The 20,745-nt window shown below is 43.7% G+C and overlaps 1 protein-coding gene across 2 annotated transcripts in view; it reads left to right on the top strand.

Moving 5' to 3' along the window:
- The window catches only part of FBXO32 (F-box protein 32), a 33,789-nt gene extending 15,870 nt beyond the window's left edge, over positions 1-17,919 (top strand). For both annotated transcript variants that reach the window (XM_010972612.3, XM_074353020.1), the window contains 5 exons: positions 4,302-4,395; positions 5,236-5,420; positions 10,698-10,880; positions 12,026-12,169; positions 12,560-17,919. In XM_010972612.3, coding sequence (XP_010970914.1) covers positions 4,302-4,395; positions 5,236-5,420; positions 10,698-10,880; positions 12,026-12,169; positions 12,560-12,649 — 696 coding nt within the window. In that variant the 3' untranslated portion in view covers positions 12,650-17,919. The remainder of the gene's footprint in view (positions 1-4,301; positions 4,396-5,235; positions 5,421-10,697; positions 10,881-12,025; positions 12,170-12,559) is intronic.
- The last annotated feature ends 2,826 nt before the right edge of the window (positions 17,920-20,745 follow it).

Genomic DNA, 20,745 nt, shown 5'->3' with positions numbered 1-20,745 from the left:
CTCTTCTTCCCTTTCTTACCTCCACCCCCAACCACCCCCTCCTTAAACACAGCCACAAATTACTGGCACCTGGGCTAAAATTTGCCCAGCGGAAAACAAACAGCAATTTTCAAGCAAGACATTTTCCTCTGCTTTTTCTCTTGTGGCTAGGGGCAGAGAATCCAATTGGCTAAGTCATCTTGGTAAATAAATTGCTAGATACAGCCCTGCTCCCCTAGGCACACAGCTCTCTTGACACAGAAATAAAATTAATAAATTCAGTCCTCTTTACCACTAGTTCCACTCAATGCTGGAGAGTTATGCTGATGTGGAAAGTAGACCTCAATGATTTACCCAAAGCAACTGCATCATCCAAAAATCCCAAGCGTGTTATTAACCCTTTCTGGGTATTATTTCTCCCTTAATATTAAAAGCCGATTACCCGGCACAGTGTAATATTGATACATTTCCAGACTCTGTTTCCTAGAACATCACAATACATGGTATTGCCGCTATTTTTAAAGTCTGGCCCTAGATGCAAATTTGATTAGCCTCAACAAACAGAAGTCCTTAAGCTATCAAAACAGATGTTCTCTGTTAGACATATCTGGGCTCAAGTCCTGGCTCCATCACTTGCTACTGCTGGTATGTCTTTAAGTGAGTTGCTTAACTTCTCTGAGCCACAGAATCCTCTTCTGTCTAATGGAGACCCCACTTCACTGGGTTGCTGTTGAAGACTAAACAAGATCACACATGTAAAGTGCTCAGCACAATCACTGGCCTGTAGTAAACACCCATTATTGTAGGCAAAACAAGGCTTCATGTTAGATGCAATTATGTAAGTCATAGAACCAACATTAACTTATTAACAGATAGGGAGCTATTAAATGTATCAGAAACAATAAAAATGATAGGAGTATAACCATTTGAAAGCATCTAAGCATGTGGTTGAAAAGACATAAAATTGAAATACAGGGATTCCAAAGGTCTTTAAACCGGCTGTACTTTACCCTACTAATTCACTATGCCTTCCCTGGCAATAATTTTACCTAGTAATATTCTCTGTATTATGATAAAAATGAATGATAATTTATTGAGTATATTCTTAGCATCAGGCACTGTTATAAGTGCTTTATGAACACATTTAATCTTCAGAGCAACTCTAAAGTAGGTACTATTATGTATATTTTACAGATGGGGAAACTGAGGCAGGCAGTTTGGCTCTGGAGCCCTCAGTCTTGAACTCTATGATATATACTGTATCAGAAGTTGACAAACTACGGCCTAAGGGCCAAATCTGTCCCCCTGCCTGTTTTTGTAAATAAAGTTTTATTGGAAAACAGCCATACCTCCTCACTGATACTGTCCCAGGCTGCTTTTGTGCTACAACTGCTGAGTTAAGTAGTTGCAACACAGACCTTATGTCTCACAAAGGCTAAAATATTCACCATCTGGTCCTTTCCAGAAAAAGCCTTACAGAAAAGTTAACCCTTGATAGCAACCTGAAACTTCACTAAGAGATGAGGGTTTCAAAGGGGAAATAACACTTTACGATAATCATGCCTTGTGTCTGGTACGTGCAGTGGGTTTTTACATATTTATCTCATTTATTCTCCTAACAACCCTGTGAGGTGGGCAGTCTTTTTTAAAATGTCCAATCTAGAAATGAAGAGACTGGGGTGCCGGGAGGTTAAAAGACTTACACCATAGACTAGACGGTCAGCTCCATGAGGCTAAGGATCATGTGTCTCTGTCTGCGTCACCTACCACAACACTAGGACAGAACGGGCAGGCAGAAGATACTTGCTAAATGAATGACAGCTGTAAAGGTCACCCAGCTGGAGCACCCAGGTCTCCTCCTGTTCCAGGTTCTCTCTCCTGACCCCAAGGCTGCCTGGCAGTGAAAAGAAGGACTTTGTCTCAACACAGGATGAAACAGAGGGTGGATGACATGTCATTCTACTGCCAGATGACCGACTGTTGCAGCTGAATCTTTCTCTTCCTTTGTCAAAGATCATCTTAGTCAGACCAAAAGGCTTTTTTGTTTCCCCTCAAATGCATAGTCATAGCCTTGAGAATTCTCTTGGCCTTGTGATTGGTGCCTTTTTAGACAAGACTGTAACTGATGCCCTCGTGAGATGGTAGTCACATGGAATCTGGGTTTTGGATGGATTTCAGGCAGAGCTCCGCCCACTCCCCTCCCATCCCACTGACCCACCTCCCACCTCACGATGAGTCATAGCACACAGCAGATAGCCCTTCCCAGAGCAGACTCAAGACTTGTTTTCTTTCATCTTGCTTTGTGCCGGTCATGTGAAGCTCAGGGTATTAATAGACCATTGGCTTGGCCTTCTGAATCTTGTTGTTGGTCAGGGAGATAAATGAAAGGCTTGGCCAGTCCCTTTGTGCCATTTTTCACTCCTCTCTTGACTGTCACGTGCTGGTTGGTGACAGAGCTGAGCCAGACAGGCAGAGGACATCCAGTGTGGTCACCACCATGGACGTGGCCTCTACTGATGTTCTGACTTCTTGCCTCTTTATGGGCGCTTGGTCAGCATCTCCCATCCAAACTTGGATCACCAGGACTAACCTTTGCAAACCAGCCTCAGCCTCTCCTTGCCGCCTTCCCCCAGCCTGGTGAAGGCACCTCTCCCTGCATATGTGAGAGATACATAAGCCAAGAAGGAAAAGATCTGGGCTCTTTTTTTTTTAACTTAAAGTAAAATTCTGCTCAGGAAATTAAAAGTCCATATGGTTTGACAGGCTCCTCAGGGGCTCCGTGGGGACATATTTTTCAACAAATGCCTTGGAGGCAGAGGTTCTTTGAATTGTCTGGGGCTTTGATCCAAAAGTTTCCATTCTTCTCCGCAGCCCAGTTTTTAAAATGTCACTTTGCTAGTTCCCTCAGCCTTGATTCCAGCACCCAGCACAGTATCTCACTTGGTGTTTACTGACCTGAAGTGAGGTTGAGCTGGGGCCTGGCCAGGAGATGAAACTTTTGGAAAGTTTCCTAGGAGCAGAGAGGCAAGCTTTAACATAAAGGGAGGTCATGGTTCTTGAAGTCCAGTTTACTAGCTCAAAGGCTAGTTAGTTTTACTTGGGCGCCTGGTGGGTTCTGGTACAGTTAATTCTTTTCACTTTACATCGACCTCTGTTGTTCGGTTACTCTGTGAAAGCATGTAGTGTGTTAAGAAGGATTCTGCTGACCCCTTTCACTCCTTGTAGCTTAGTTGGTCAAGTTTAGTCTCTTAAGTCTCACTGTGCTCATCTGCTAACTGGGTTGAACTCCAGGAGCTCTGACTTCCATTCCAGTCTAAAGTTTCATTTTTTCAACAATAGAATCTTTGATTTTTTTTTTAAGTCTTGCCTCATCTATAAAGAATTTTGCTTTTGAAGGGAAGAAGGATTAAACTAAGGGTGCACCAACTTAAATTATTTATTTCTTTTTGTTTGAGGATACCGTGGATGGTGGGGATGGGACATACTCCTTCGTAAACAAACCAACCTTTATTCTCTACCTAATTGCTGCCAGGCTGTGCCAAGGGCTTTGTGTACACTCCCTCGTTTAAAGGTCTCACCCGTCTTGGAGGCTCTAAGTAGTACAAGTACAGATAAAGAAAGTGGGGCACCAAGAAACTCAGGAGTTTGCCCAGAGTCACAGAACTAAGTCATCAAATAAGACTTGTACGTAAGGCTAAGAGCTACGAGGCTAGAAATACGAGTATACGCTATCCATCCCTTCATTTCTCCCTCTTCCTGTTATTGGCCTCTTTCTACAGAAGGTTACGGGCAAGGAAAGATTCTAATTAATAGACATTTTTATTAACGCTGCAAAGCAGGGGATATCTGGATGATTGCCACTTCCTTGAAAAGTGCGCACTGTTGCTGAACATGAGCGTTTCGGAGCTTTGAGAGCAGTCATAGCCAGTGGGGAGAAGTTCAAGTGGGGATAGAACTTCCACTGGGACTGGTTTCGTAGACCTCAAACCTTTGCAGGTCACAGGAGGTTTTGTTCCCTTCAGAGAACCTCAGCTTCCCTTGCTGGAGCAGGACAAGTAGAATGAATTAGCCCTGGCTGAAGCCAAACTCTTTATATTTAAAAGGGAAAAAAGCAATCAACTATTCAGCCTGATTCCTAGGCTTTGAATTACCCCCATTTGTCTTTCGCTCGGAGCATCTGCTTTTTATTGCATTGTGGCCCTGCCTGCCATTTCTCTCTCCTCGTCAGTCTGTATCTACATGTCATGTGACTCAAAAGTGAAGATTAGAGGAGAAAAATATCTATGTATTCTAAGCCTGGCGACTTCTATTTTTATCCACAGCTGTTGGAACTGATAGCAAAGTCACAGCTCACTTCCCTGAGTGGCATTGCCCAAAAGAACTTCATGAACATTTTGGAAAAAGTGGTACTGAAAGGTGAGCTCTCTCTCACTCTCTCACCCCTTTTTATAGGCCTGGGGCTGGGCAGATGGATTTTCCAATGGAGTGGACGTGTCACTAGACTTAAGCGAATGTGAGTGGATGGAAATGAATGACTCTGGACGCATTTCGGGGATGCCAGATTCCGGTTTAGAAAGGAGTGCCACTCATGCTGACGACAGAGGGTGAGACCACCACCCTCCTGTCCTTGTGCTGGGATCATCCACTTGCCCTGCTGTAAGCCTCTCAAGCTTCTCAGTGTAGGCACATGTCCCAGCCTTGGCTACCGAACCTCTGAATTTCAAATTCTTAAAAATTGAGCTGCGTACAAGGCAGAATAGATTCATAGACTCATTGAGCTAAAAGGAACTTTACATCTCTGGCTCAACTGACTCATTGTATACACGGGAAAAAGAGTGAGTTATCTGTAATCACACAGAGTCAGCCAGACTGGACTAGAATCCAAGCTCCTGACCCCCCAAACCTGTGCTGTTACCACTGATCACCTAAAAGAGACATCACAGCTGGGCAAAAAGAAACTGCTTTCAGATCAGGTGAGCCATTGGGGCTGGTGGGACAATGGAGAGAGAAAGAGTCTTTGCAGAAAACAGAGGAGAGAACAAAGAGGGACCTAGGTCATGGAAATTCTACCCAATAACCTCGAGTGCAGAAGCTTGGCCAAATGTGGAATAAACACCAGTGAGAAAGACAACCACGTCCCCAGGGGGCGTGCCCTGGTAACACAAGCAGAATAGAGAAGAAGAAAGAACCACTTGTAAAATACGGAGTGTTCTGGTATCGTAACTGTTGCTACTTTTTTTTTCTTCCCTACTCAAGTCCTTGAAGACCAGCAAAACATTAGACTAATACGGGAACTACTCCAGACCCTCTACACGTCCTTGTGTACGCTGGTCCAAAGAGTGGGCAAGTCTGTGCTGGTCGGGAACATTAACATGTGGGTGTATCGAATGGAGACGATTCTACACTGGCAGCAGCAGCTGAACAACATCCAAATTACCAGGGTAAGCAGAGCACCCACCCCAGCTTCCTCCCAGCAGGAACAGCTTCCGTCGATTCCTCTGCTGAGATGCTGGGTGGCCTCACCAGGACTTTTTTTTGTTGTTGTTAATTTTCTTCTTTTTGGTTAATGGAAGTACTGAAGGTTGAACCCAGGACCTCATGCATGCTAAACACACACTCTACCATTAAGCTATACCCCCACCCAGCGCCCCGCCAGGACTTCAAAACCATTCTGGTGATAGAAGAGTCTGGACTATTCTGATCTGATACTTTAAACTGGTGCTGAGGATGGGCTGGGGGACTTTCTAATAAAGGGAAGGTGGGAAGAAGAACTTGGCAGAGCAGGATCTGAGTATATGGAAAGATGGCAGCCAACTGAAACATGGTGGGAAAATGAGAAATTTGACCTTTGGGGCTTGACCCTGAAACCTTTAGTAGCATCTGGAGATCGTTCCCCTTTGCCCTTTTCTTCTTAAAGTACGTATTGTTTATAGCTTTAGGATGCTGCCTTGAATACAACAGCGCTATGATGGCAGTGGCTTGGAGAACTGGTATCAACCTCTTAGAACTCTAGTTCCAATTATTTATGGCTATGACAAAGGAAGCCTTTGAGTAAAGACTGTAAACATACATGTAGGAAAAGAAAAATTCTCACTTAAAGCAAACCAACCAACCACCCCCCCACCATATTACCAGCTAAACTACTATCAGTAGCTTCTTTTGGCTTTTAAAGTGTAAGTTGGCCCTCAGCTTTTGTTGTCTTAATAGTGAGCAGGAGGACTAAGGCCCCACACACACACACATACGCATACACACACACACATACACGCCAATGTGGGAAAGATGCTGGTGTAATCTCTTAAGGCTCCCTAATGGACAGATGCACTTAGGCAGCTCACATAGCACTTGGCTGACTTAATCTAATCACTGACCACGGCTGTTTTAAGTGGTTCCGGGACCCAGGCTGATAAAGTTTGGATCTGCCCCATCTCTCGAGAAAGTAACATGAAAAAATTTCTTTGACCGCTTTTAAATAATCGTTTCACTGTATGAAGCTTGCAAAGTGCAGGGTCCTTGACTTCACTGTTAATAACCTTTCTGAGCCTTAGTTTTTTGTAAACTCTGAAACCGAGGGAAAAATTAGAAGCCTCAGAGTTATGTGACTTCCTTAGAATCACTTATGCTACAGTACGTACGCATACACATACAGACACATACACACACGTACACCAGTGATAGTCAGCCAGTGATATAAATGAGCAAGTCCCACTTGTCCCAAGGGCACCTTCCCTCCAGCAACTTGGAACACCCATTTGGGTGGTCACGTGACCAGAACCTGCCTCTGTTCTCTCTGTCCACCTCACAGGAGCCCCTCTTGGCCACATCTGCCCACGTATCTTGCATTTCCACGGGCTTATTTCCCCAAAGCTCTCCTTCGTTGATCTACAAACTCTCCTAGGAGGTACCCATTGCAGTTGCCATTACCCTTCATGGGGGTGAGGGTAGAATGGGGATCAGAGAAGTTGAGTGACTTTCCCCGAGTAACACAGCAATCAGAGCTAGAGCTGAGACCAGAACCCTGGACTCCTTATTCCTAAAATGGCAAAACTTTAAACATCAGTGGTTTCCAAACTTTTTTTTTTTCAAACCAGCTCTCTTCCAACTATTTATTCAATGACCCAGCTTTTTGCAAGCCTTTTAAATCCAATGAAATCCCATGCAGGACAGATTAAATACTGAAGTTCACCTCAGATGAGTATGAAAATTTACCAACCGCAGGATCTGGGGCTATTCACCTTCTCTGTACCTCACTTTCCTGACTTGGAGAATAGAGGCAGTCATGCCTAGCACACAGCCCTGGTGTGAGATTTAATAATTTAACATAGAGAGAGAACAGTGCCTGACATGTAGTAAGTATTATAAATGCGTCAGCTGTTCTTATTTTTCAGAGCTCACTCGGTGGCAGACACTCTGCTAAGTCCTTTACTGTATGAGTTAACTCATCTAGTGAATAATTCTAAGTAGGAGTCATTATAATAGCTAATATTTACTGGGCATTATGCTCAGTACTTCTATGCACTGTCTCATCCATTCCACCAGCAACACTGTAAGATATGCTTCTCTTCATCTTATAAATGAGAAAGATCAGACCGAGTAGTTAAGAATAATCTGGCCGGGGCCTCCACACCAGTAAGAAGGGGGCTGAACCCAGGCCTGTCCTTAGAGGCTGTGCTTTAACCCAGCACACTCTCCTCCCTCATGCCCTCCTTCCCAACCCTCCTTGGCTCTGAGCTACATTATTTTGAGAGCAGTGCTGGGAACCCACAGAGACCTGAAGAGCTTTTTACACAAATTCCCAACTCTCCAGAGGAAAGAAAGATCAGAGAGAGAGAGAGAGAGAGAGACTTAATTACTTCAGTCTGGACTATATTTTAAAATATACTTACTTTTTAACAGTTTGGACCAAAGAGAAGTTAAGTTATTACATGAAAATGTTAAGGTGACATTTACATTAATTGCTTTCTATTTGCCAAAGTTCTATCAGTATCTTCCCAGCACATAATCTTGTTTGCCTTCAAAATTTCCTATCTAATTCTATGGAGCCAATTTTTACTGGCAAAATAATTAATATAATAAAGAATGAAGGGAGTTAAAAAAAAAAAAAAAACTAAGAAAGCTGGCTTAGGGGGAAAAATCGAATAGAATCACAGTGTGCCGTGAGCAAGGAAGGGTTTGGAAGCACAGGCAGTAGGGGAGGTGGGGAGTGGGGAGGCAGGCAGAGTGAATACAAAAGGATTTTAGCCAAACACTTGATAGAGGGGAGCAAGAGTGACTTCTTTTTCTTTTACATGTTTATATTCAAAGAGAAAAAAAGCACCCTAGCAGTTAACCATTTATCAGGAGGAAAGGCTCAGCATGGGGTCTGGGCAAGGATTTTGGAAAAGTTCAGGTCTGAAAACTTGAGAGTGAATTCTGCCAAGTGGACTTTATTAGGAGTTCATGTAATAATTGGCCTGGGAGTTTTAACCAAAAAAGTAGATGCTTTGAAGTGCTGGAAACAAAAAGAAAATCTCATGGCAGTTTTATTGGCTCATATGATCAGCAGCAGATGATAAATGACAAATAGGTCTAGGGCCTTCTGCAAAGTCCGGCAAAGTCCTGAGTTTTGCAAACAATTGAAAGTTCAGCCCAGCAGCCTGAACAACATAAATTGTCAAATCGTAGACGCTTCTGACGAGTCTGGAGGCTGAAGCTACTCCAAGTCTGAGATTGTTGGAGGTAGAAGGGATCTCCAGAGTCTTCGAAACCAGTTCATTCTGGACACAGGGAAATTGAGACCCAGGTTTTCCCAAGGACACCTGGGATTAAAATCTGCTGCTTGTCCACCCCGTGTCCTGCCTGTCCTGCCTCCCATCCTTCTCCATGTTCCACCTGCCCACGGCGCCTGCCACCACCCTCCTTCCCTCTGCACACCTGTCCTGCTTTGCGGGGACGCAGGAGGGGTGCTGAGACCGCGTGTCTCCTGTATTCCTGTGTGTTCTGGCTCTGCTGTGCTTCGTACAGAGTTTATTTTCCCCCGAGCTAAGGGAGGGTTTCTTCATCCTGTATTTTTTGTGTGTGTGTGACCTCCAGAGGTGATAGAACACTGAGCCAAAAATGTCAGTAGTTCAAATTCAAGAGCTCACCCAGGACTAGCATGGGAAGGACAAAGAACCAGTCTCGAGCGATTTGTGCTGACTTCTTATCCAGATGGCAGCATCCAGTTGCTGTTCAAGAAATAGCAACAAATCCTAAGGAGGACCTTCTGCACGGACTGTTCCCAGAGTTCTTTGTGCTTATCTTCTTGATGGCATTTAACCTTTGTTCTATAATTATTTGTTTACATTTCTGGGTCTCTCGCCCCTTGCAGGCCTAGGAGGCACTCAGAAGAGGGTTTTTGTGCTGGGCTTGTTGGCAAGGGATCCAAGCTGAGACCTTGCCTTCAAGGATCCTGGTCTGGGTGGGATCCCCTGAGCTCATCAAAATTTAAACAATAAAGGGCTCAAATATAAATTCAAGGATATAGTAGAAGAAGCTTCTGGAGAATCTCATCATTAATTGCCAATGTGTTCTCCATAGACCAATAGTTTTCAAAATGTTCCATGGAGCCCTTGGTTTGAACAGAGATGCCTCAATGGATAATGAAGTTTAGGCTGAAAGGTTCTTAACCAGCCATTCCCAATGCAGGCACATATGCGTGTGTACACACACACACACACACACACCCCAGTAGAGTCTTTCTGTTGTTGCTGTTTTTACCTGTTTAATTATTTGAGTTGCATCATTCCACAAGTATTTATTGAGTGCCTACTATACGTCAACATGCTTCTAGACTATTTTAGACATAGCAATGAAAAAAAACACAACATTTTCTGCCTCCATGAGCTTAAATTCTAGTAGGAATTCAAGCTTTCCTGTTCATTCAAGCTTTCTTTTGGAGATGGGTTGCATTTCATAACATAAAGGAAGTTGTTGCATCTGAGGAAGAATCACATTTGGATGGGCAGAGACGACTGACTGCAGAGAGTGAGGGCCTTGTGGGCAGTGTGTTTGGGGGCCAGGGAGAAAACCTGCTTGAAGGGATCAGTGGTCACAAGGGGGCAGGCACTGAGACTGAGGCTAGGGGTGCTCTCTCCAGGGCAAGGAGTCCTTCACAAAGGCAGCAAATATCGTAACCGACTGAAGCACAAGAATCCAGTATGTGCTATTAGGAGAATCTTTAAAGTGTAAATAGGTGAAGGGCATTAAGAGGTACACACCTCCAGTTATAAAATAAATGAGCTATGGGGATGTAATACACAGCGTAAGGGATAACAATAACAAAGTCAATAACACTGATAACTTTATATGGGGACACATGGGTACTAGAATATTGTTGATCATCTCATAATGTATGCAAATGTCACATCACTAGGTAGTACACCTGAAACATAGGATTGTAAGTCAATTATGTTTCAGTTTTTTTAAAAAGTGTACAGTTTTGTGCAATTTAGGAATATCCTTCGGGCACCATCAGCTGGAGCCACTCCAGGTTGTTCTTTGTGGGTCTCAGCCATGGGTCCTGTTTCTGCACTTAGGGCAGGGAGATTTGATGCTTTTGATCTCTGATCAATAAACCAGCTCGAGCTGTGCTCAGGACCGCACAGCTGGAGGATGAGGGAACAGCTGTCCCCTTGGAGGGTGTGAGGGTGTCGCCTGGAGAACTGCTCCTCTCTTAACTGAATCCCTCTCCCCCTCAGCCTGCCTTCAAAGGCCTCACCTTCACCGATCTGCCCCTGTGCTTACAACTAAACATCATGCAAAGGCTGAGCGATGGCCGCGACCTGGTCAGTCTGGGCCAGGTGGCCCCCGACCTGCACGTGCTCAGTGAGGACCGGCTGTTATGGAAGAAACTCTGCCAGTACCACTTCTCCGAGCGGCAGGTGGGTGGCACCCAGCAGCCATTCCTTCCTTCTCTCCCTCTCTGCCCCTACCTCAAGCTTCCTTGGCATCCTTCTCAAGCTTGAAGTAGAGGAGCCCACCATCCAGGGCTTCCTGCTTTAACTGAAAAACAATAGTCCAAGGAGTTTCTAAAGAAAACGTGTGAGATTTTTCTTGTGTTTCAATACGTGGAAAAAACGTATTCTTAACATATTCCATTTTACAGCTTGCTCTTAAAAAAAAAAATCCTAAATTAGCACCAGTCCTTCTTTTCTATAACAAAGTAACTTACACTTTTATGACATATTATAGCTAAACTACTTTTACTGATATTATTTCATATAATGACCCAGGGAAGGTTAGATATCATTGTGCTCACTTTAAGCAGATGAAAGGACTAAGGCCACAAGTGGCTAAGTGATAAATCCCAATTAGTGGAGTGCTCTCTAAGCGAGGAAACTGGCCTTGGATTTCAGTTTGGGCCTTCTGACCCCAGCTCTAGGCCTCTCTCCCCTCCTCATGCTGCCTCAGATTTTTTTTTTCCCAACTTCTTTATCCAGAAGTGTAAGTTCAACAAGTTCTGTTCAGGAAGCCACTAATATTTAGATATAAAATAGAGCCACTGTGCCAAGCAGTCACTGCCTCTCCCTGGAAATAATCACTCAAGTCTATAGCAAAGAGAAGATTGAAGCTGTTTACTGAGATCGCCTAAACCTTCCAGGGCCATCCAAATGCAATTAAGTAAAGGTTGCCCGTGAGATGTCACCAGCCACCTGTTTCTTTTAAGAGTGCTTAAAAGCTACTGTTTCCTGGGTAGAACTCAGAAGCTACTTCTTTATATCTTTGCTATTTTTCCCTGAGCTATTGCCAGGGTATAGATGAAAAAGGGGGAAGGGGAGCAGGAGCAGAACTTTTCAGAACTACTTTCCTTTGACGTTTAAAAAAATTTTTTTAATTTCTTAAAATTAAAAAAATTAATTAAAAATTTTTTAAATTTTTTGGCAGAGGTAAGGTAATTAGGTTTATTTATGTGGTTATTTTAATTTTTTTAATGGAGGTAGTAGGGATTGAACCCAGGACCTCACATATGCTAAGCACATACTCTACCACTGAGCTATACCCTCCGTCTTCTTTCTCTGATATTCAGATCCGCAAGCGATTAATTTTGTCAGACAAAGGACAACTGGATTGGAAGAAGATGTATTTTAAACTTGTGCGATGTTACCCACGCAAGGAGCAGTACGGAGACACCCTTCAGCTTTGCAGACACTGCCACATTCTCTCCTGGAAGGTACGTGTATCAGAGGTGTCTGTCACACACCCCCAGCCCAGCCCCTACGAGCCGATAGCGCCAGCATGATGTTCCTGCTCTCCACTACTGTAGCCCCCAGCTGAAGGTGAAGATAAAACTGATTCAGTTCCTAGAGAGAGGAACTTTTAAAGATCTTCATTTCCTTCACCCCCTTGTGTTTATTTTTTTCTGCAACCCACTCACCCCCAAACTCCCCCATCTCTCTGTGCACAGGTGCACATACACGCACGCACAGCCCTTCAATTTTTCCATAGTGCATGGCATTCATGACAGAGGAATGTTGTTTTGAGGTTGGACAGTGCCTTACGGTGCTACAAGCCAGTGAGACGCCGCCGAGAACTCCCACCTAACCGTGATGTTCCTTTCCAGGGCACCGATCACCCGTGCACAGCCAATAACCCCGAGAGCTGCTCCATTTCACTTTCACCCCAGGACTTTATCAACTTGTTCAAGTTCTGAATACCAACACACGACAGCACCCCAGAAGGGGTTCCCCTGCTGATTGGATGGTTGTGAATACAGAGTTTGGACACTTCGTTTGTAAATAGTGTACATTTTAAACACTGGCTCAAAACTTCTAAGATAAGTCATTGACAGGACATTGGAGGGGAGAGATGCAGTTGCTGGCTGGGAATTTCAGCATATGGACTTCTCATTAGAATTGGTATAAAAAAGCAGAAATCCTGTAAATAAACTTTTTCCCCTAATGATTTGCCAGCAAGACTATAAGGGCAGGAATTCTATTTCATCGGTGAAAATGGAATTCTCTTGCTGTTCACTGAAACTCCTTTATAGTTCCCTAGAGATGTGGAAGAAAGGGGGGCAAAACTCGAATGCAAGATAGAAGGCTCTTTGTTTACAATGTGAAAACGTGTCGGAAAGAAGAAGAACTACTATGAGAAATCCCTGGGCTTTTGGTTTTGATTTGGGGTTTGTTTTGAAAAGACAAAGGAAGTACCACTCATCTTAAACCCGCATGGGTACAGGGCCTTATCTTCTGAAGATATCACACAATAGTCTACCTCGGAAAGCTACAATGCTCGCTCTGACAAAGTGCATTGTCCAGTAGGCAGTATCTGTTTTTCTTGTTTCTTCATCATATAAAAAGTGATTCAAAGCAGGAAGAGATACCGGAGGCAATCCTCATCATATGTCAGACTTCCTTTTTAGACAAATGGGGCACTCTGGGGTTGCCTCTTTTTCTAGAACGACCCCAAAGCACACACGCCTTTTTCCTTTTCATGTTGTAGCTCATTCAGGGCAACATAAGGCCAATCAATTAAAAACAGTCCCAGAGGAAATCCTGCCACAGAAAAGATGGGATTAGTCACCCAATAGCTGTGAAGACTTTCTGATTCCTGTTTCACTTCTGGCCTTGTCTGGGTTCCTGGGGTATCTTCACGGATAAGCCTATCTCTGGGGGCTGTTTGGAGCCAGCGTGCTGATAAAGGCTTGTAAAACAGGTTTTACGTATCAGCTGCTGTTCCTCTTGCTGGGTGATGAGTTGAGGAGTTTTCTTTACACCTAACTTCAAAATTCAGTCAACCCGAGCTAGGGCTTCTTGCAAGGATGATAAAGTAAAGCCTGGAGTTCCAGCCAGATAGGGAGCAGAGGTGCCGTGAGTTCATCCTGAATTTGCTCCACGCCCCAGGGCAGCCTGCTCGGCAGACACCTGCAGGTAACTATGTGGAAGATGGAAATCTCAGGACTTAAGGAGTCAATATTCCTGGGAGGGAATGGGGGATGTTCTTGTTTTTTACTTTTTTATAGAACTCTGCTTTTCTACCACAATGTACATATTTTTTGCAGTTGTAACTGCTTTCCTTTTTTTTTTTTTCTTGTAAATATAGTGGCCACCCTGTGTGACCTTGGCAAGTAAGTGAAGCAGAAATAGGAAATTAGTTCACATGTACGTTGAAGAACAGTGTATTCTTAGGGGTTGAACTTGTGGGGTGACCTGGATCAGGAAAGATGATTAAGAACGTACAAAAACAAGCCAAGGGACCAGCTAGTGATGTAGGAGCCCCTCATGCCCTTCCCTCAAAGCACAACCCAAGTACCAGCGTTCGGAAGAAAACGCGACTGCTGGTTACTATTCCTCACGCTTTGCAAGGTCTGTGCCTCCTCCAGGGTTCCTCGGTCTTGTTTTTCATTATCACCTCCCCCCACCCCAAGAAGAAAAAAGTAAATTGAACTTCAGTTCTGAAAAAAAAAAAAAAGTAAATATTAAAGAATAAGATCTCGTTGGGTAAGGTTGAGTTTGGAGGGCCACGAACCCCTGTAACATGTAACGGGGATTTTTTTTGCCCCCTTTTCTCCCTGCACCCCATCCCCTCCCTGAGACAAGGTCATGTTGAGAATGCAGAGTCCAGACTGTGGACTAAAAAGCTCATTCTTCCATAATTCAGGCATGTTCTCTCAAAGGTCTCAACTTCTTGTAAGATGTAGGGGGAGCCGGCTTTGTCGTTGCTGTGAGAGCTCTGGTGCCTTTGACTCTAGCATTTTTAGGCCTTCATGGCCCTCCACGTCTTGCCCCCAACTCATCTGGCTCTTCGTGCTGATCAAGCCAGGGGAGTCTCCTCAGCACCTTCAGGTTTGCAGCCCCAGAAAAGTTGCCTGCTTTGACAGTCAGCATGAAACGAGCGAACCAGTGTCACACGGACTGCCCGCGGTGCTCAGGACTGCACAACCCGCCCCAGGCAGCGGGAGCATCTGTGCACCACGACCCCACCGCAACGGACAGGCTGGCGGTTTTCTGAAACGCTTACCCAGATGGTGCCTCCGGACTCTCCCCATCTCCTTTGGTGTAATTGGAGGTAGTGTGTGACAAGAGTCAAGGAGAATGTTTAAGGAAAAGAAAAGAAGAAACCATCATTTGTGGTTCCCTCTCATTAGAAGAGGAGGATAAGGAAGGAACTGGCAGGTGGAGAGGGAGCGGGGAAGGAGTAGAAGGGGCGTGTCTTTGATGCTATGGTTTGTGTGAGGTCGGTGGGTATGAGCATCTGAGTTGGTGCCATGGGGGTAGCTGTGAAGTATGGCCAAAGCCTTACATATAAGTAAAGTTAAAAAGAAAACGCTTATTTCCTGGGCACTAATGTCTATAGAATGTCTAGTGGCAAACCCTTCCAGGACAACCTGACCTAAAAACCAAAAACAAAGAATCCCTGTCTCAGAGCTGCTGGCCTAAAAGCCAGAAGGGACAGGACGCTCTGTTCTCTTTGCTGTACCTACCTACCCCCACCCCAACCCTATAAAGCAGAATTCAAAATTGATGTCAAATATGAACGTAACCTGGACTTCCAGGGAAGCAAAGAGCTTTGTCCAGGGAGCAGATCCACTGGGGTGTCATGACTTGGTTCAACTCAGAGGTTTCTGAGCAGTGATCCCACAGTTTCTTGAGAATCAGGCACAGCATTTGAGGAAAGGAGACTTTGCGAAAGCCCAGGAGGGCAGACTTTATAGCAGGATCCAGACATTTTAAACTAGATCGCGTTATTGTTACTCAGTGCAGACAGATCAGTCATGTGGGAGGATGGTGGCACAAACGACAAGGTAAAGGCATCCCTCATTTCAAAAAGGTCAGTTGGGAGAGGACCTTTGTTTAGTGATGATCAATTTTCTACTGAGGTGGCTCAGAGGAGATATTTTGGATGGGCTGGGTTGACACTGCAAAACTGTTAAAGCAAGAACCGGGCGTTCCTTGGCAATGATGAAGGAAGGTAAGGAGTGTGTGTTGCGTTATCGCCACAGTTCTCTATTTAAAAACTATTTTTCAAGAGGAGCTTGCAATTAACAGAGGCTCCTTGTTTTCCGTTGTCTCTATGTGGGAGAAGAGAAAAAGCTTGGAATTTCATTTGTCTAAGCAAGTGGTGTGATTTACAAGAAGTTCAGTCATTTCAACAGTATATCATGCTTAGCGTTCAATACAATGTTTATCATAAAATATGCACCTGAGTTTATATTTTTCTGCCAGGCTGTACGGCCATAATGTCTTGCTATGCAAACACTCTATTTTATGTGTGAATTTTTTTAACTGTAATTTAATGTGTGAATTTTTTTTAAACTAAACTCTATCATCATTTTCTATGTTGACATCTGCTGTTTTTTGTTATTGTTGTTTTTAATCTGTTTCCAATTCTCTAAGTCTGTGAACCATCCCTCTGACTGGATGCTGGCCTAAAACCTTATTAGTGTTTAAACAGACCTCAGAAACACCCTGAACCTCTAGGCAAACGCAGAGATGGGGCTTTTTGATATATCTTGGGCCCCTGAGGTCTTCAACAAACAAAATCATAATTCCTTTACACTCAGCGTTTTCTGTGGATGCTTTCTTTTGTGTTTTATTAAGAAGAGTCAACCCTCCGTGGTTTTCCAAAGGAAGGAAGCTTCTCCCCCAGACTTTAGTGCTGGAAGGGAGGCTAGAGATGCTGGAGTCTGGCACTCCTCTGCCTTTCAAGATGAGGTAGTGGGTCCAGAATATTTAGGGGACGTGCTTCAGCCCACTTGGTACTCAGCAATGGACCTAAGCGTAAACCTGGAACTTTCTGAGGCTTGACTTTGTGCCCCCTGCCCCAGCACCTTTTGTTGTGGCTGGACACCCAGGACACCTGACCTGATTCTTCTCAAGACCTTCACTGTGGGACAGCAAGTTTGTATCCACTGTTAGGTGTCTGGCCATTAACTTTTCCAAACATTTAAGTCCCTGATTCTTCCGGGAGAAGTTAAGGAGCCACTTAATGATTTTACAGAACTTTTGTGAGTACAGCATACTAGTGAGTACAATCTGCTTGCTCTAAAGTAAGCAACATATTTTGATAAATTCATTTTCCCCTGGGTACTTAGATTTTAATTATAAAGGTGGCCCCTGAGACAGGTAACGGCTGAGCAGCTGGCTTGCTTTCTAGAAACTGAGGTTCTGATGGTAACCAAGTAGGTATTTCCTCTCCTCTTAGACTAAGAGGTACATTTAATCCACCCCTCTCATCTACTGGTCCTCTGGTACCTGCAGTGAGCTCCAGTGAGCTTCCAGAAGATCACTTTCTGCTAAACCTCACCTTCACCAAGCAAAGGGGGATAATTCCACATGGCGGCAAGGAGCAAGGGACCATGATATTCATGACTTTGTCTGCTAGGCATTTTTCAAAGTGTCCTTGAACTCAGCAAACAAAGCTTCCTGAGAGATCTCTCAAAACTTAGGCCCTGCTCCATTTGGCCAAATATGGGTGGCTGCTTCAAAACTCGAAACTTCTTGAAACTCCATCTGCTACAACTTTACTTCTGGAGGTTGAACATGACTTTTTCTGTCTTTGAGTATAGAAATGTTTGTTTTGTTAACGATACACAAGTCTGTTAAACAGAAAGCTCTAAGCAGCGCTCTACACTTGAGAACTCTTGGCGCCATCTTTATTCTACCAAGTGCCAATCACCCTGGCTAAAGGGGGTGTATATTAAAGTCCAAATCCTAAGCTTAGAAGCTTTAATGTACTTTTTTTTTAAATGAAAAATACTATAGGTGGTTGGATATTGTAACTAAAAGTATAAGGTTAGACCAAGTACATGCAAAGATGTTTATTTAATATTGTGTGGGCTGAGTCCTTCTGTATAAATTATTTGCACCCTCTTCTTGCATGATGAACTGATTTTTTTATAGTTGTTTGTACCAGACAGTGGCATATTTTTGTAAAAATTTTTTTGACACTGAATTGCAATAAAATGTTTTTCCAACAACACACACTGGTGCATTTTTTGGTGTGCGTCAGTTCAAGTTGGCTTCTTATCAAACTGAGTATGTTTATCTTTTGCTGAGTGAGACTTACATTTCTTCTCCCAGAAACTTATCGTTGTTGTAAAATTTCTAGGAATACACAGAAAAATAAGCTTGCTGCTGAGTACCAACCTGAGTCAGAAATACAGCATTACGCATCCATAAATGGGATAGATATTTCCACTTACTGTTCATAAAGTAGAATGATTAGGGAATAATGAACTTTAAAGCCAATACCAATGTCCTCATCAACAGATGTTTACTGAACAGCTATTTTACACTAGACTGTGCAAGGCTCTGGGCACGGGATGGTGAACGAGACAGATGAGGTCCCTGCCTTAATGGAATCTAGATTTCTTGTGGGAAAGAAAACAAAGTAGGGGACAAGGTTAATTTGTCATAAACTCTATGAAGGGAATAAACAAGGGGCTGAGATGCAGAGCAGCAAGGCGGGGGCAGGGGACAGGGGCTCTCTGAGGAAGGGATGTTGAAGCTGAGACCTGAAGGGTGAAAAGGAGCCGCCCTTGGAAGATGAGATCATGTGCATTCCAGAAAGAGGAAACGGCTTGTGCAAGGTTCACATCACGGTCCTGCCACTTACCAGCCGTGTGACTTTTGTCACCTTACTTAACCTCTCTCTGTCTCAATGTCCTCAACTCCAAAATGTTGATAGTAAACCTATCTCTTATGGCTGTGAGGGATAAGTGAACTAGTTCAGGTGAGGTGTTTGGAGCCAGACACATCATAAGAACTCAACAAACATTAACAATTACAGTTCCTTGAGCAACAAGAGCCCAAGAATCGGGTTAGGAATTGCGCCGCGTTCCCAGTTGGGTGTGATCTGCTCGGGTGACTACCTTGTGGGTGACTGACTGACTCAACACATGCACTCTGGAACACGCCCTGGTCCTGCCACTAAGTCTCCACCAGAATGTGACATACAAGGCACCTGAGAATAATTAGAGATTTTTTTTAATTCCCAACAAGATCACAAAATCTCACCATTCCCTAAGTATCCCATGCATTCTTTGCTCAGGCTGTTCCACCCACCTAGAACGCTCTTCCCCTGCCCCTCTGCCTGGTAAGCATCTTTTGCTCCTTAGAACCACCTCCTGGCTGAAGTATCCTCCAACTGAGTAAATCTCATCTTCTGTAACACTTTTTTTGCACATGGACTTTGTTACACTGTAATCTTATTTGTACCTAGCACAGTGCCAGGGCTGAATGAATTAATAAACCCACACATATATTCATAAAATATTTTTGAAAGGCTCACTTATAACCACAGACTTACCCTGGACTAGAATAAGAATCATGTGCATAGAACTATTTATAGCTTCTTGGTTAAAAATTAATGGTAGTTGAAAAAGTAACCAATGTGGATACCTAGTGTTCATTAAAGTTTCTTTTAAGTTCAACCGAATCTTAGTAAGTCTAGTAAATATTCATACAATATAAGAGAGTCTTTTATTACTGTTTGATAAACTCAAATTGAACAGACTAAACAAGTCCCTTTCACAAACAATAAAATTCCTTTAAACATTTTAAAGCTGCAGTTATAACTCTAATGCATTTGCTTTTTTATAAGCAGTCCAAATACCTGTTCAGAGAAGCATCAACTCTAATAAGCAAAACATTCCTTAGTAAATTAATAACTTACAAATTTAGTAAATTAAACATAAATATATCTCAAAATCCCCTTTTTAAAAAAACCTCTAACATTGTTAAAGGTAGTGAAATTATTATACCTTTTCATTAAAAAGCATATCTTACACTAATAGCTTATTTTAAATGGAAATCATAAAGCTACTATGGTGGGCAGAGTAATAGTTCCCCCAAAAAACAAGGAATGAAAGCAATGACTATGTTCTGGGAAAGGCAAGGAAACAATCCTCCCTAAAGCCTGTACAAAGAAACAGCCCTGTTGATACCTTCACCTTGGCCCAGTGAGACCTCTGTCAGACTTCTGAACTTCTGATGAATCTGGGTTGTTTTAAGCCACTAAATTTGTGGTAATTTGTGACAGTCATACAGGAAACTAAGACAGTGAATCTGACAGATACTCTACCTCTGCCCCATCAGACAAATTCCCACTGACCCTTCTGGTGCATGTCCCCCATCCCACCCCGAGTGAGGGTCTGTCTGCAAATGCCTAATTCAGAAGAGTGAGTTATTCTGCTGCCCAGATATGTGGCTCTGCAGAGCCTGCCCGGGGTAGGTGTAAACTTGTCTCCCTCCCATTCTACAGAGGCTTCATTGAGGCTGACACCAATCACATCTCTGCCCAAGAAGCATCACAAAAAAATCAGCATTTCCAGTTCTCGCCAATGAGCCATGTTTATGAAGTGGCAGTGTCCTGGCCACTGGAGCAGCCATTCAGAAGTGTGAGCTCAGCCCTCGCTCTCAGAGAACTTTACCAACCTGGTCCCTAGGTGGGCACAAGAATGGATATCAACTACAACACATGATCCAAAGTTCTAAGTGCTCTAGTGAGGGACAAAGTATCAGGGGAGTTCAGAGGGGAAGAACTGAGTTTGTGCTTCTGAGAAGGAGAACAGTGTAGGATAAGACACAAGCCTACCATGTACTCTTCCTGGATCAGTATGGACAGGAGCTCCTCCTTTGAAATTGGGAAGCCAGGCACCATGGCTTAAGAGCCACAGATCAAGACTTACCACCAAGCCCATTTGGTGGTGTCAAAGGTTTCTTGAAAGTAAGAAACAAACAAAAAACCACTGAAGTTTGGGCAGATTTTCCTTTTGGAGGGAACTAAAGCTCTCTGTGTTCCCTG

This window comes from Camelus bactrianus, chromosome 25 (assembly GCF_048773025.1).
Source record: "Camelus bactrianus isolate YW-2024 breed Bactrian camel chromosome 25, ASM4877302v1, whole genome shotgun sequence".
In the NCBI taxonomy this organism is placed as follows: domain Eukaryota; kingdom Metazoa; phylum Chordata; class Mammalia; order Artiodactyla; family Camelidae; genus Camelus; species Camelus bactrianus.
This window is presented reverse-complemented; position numbering and strand designations above follow the sequence as displayed.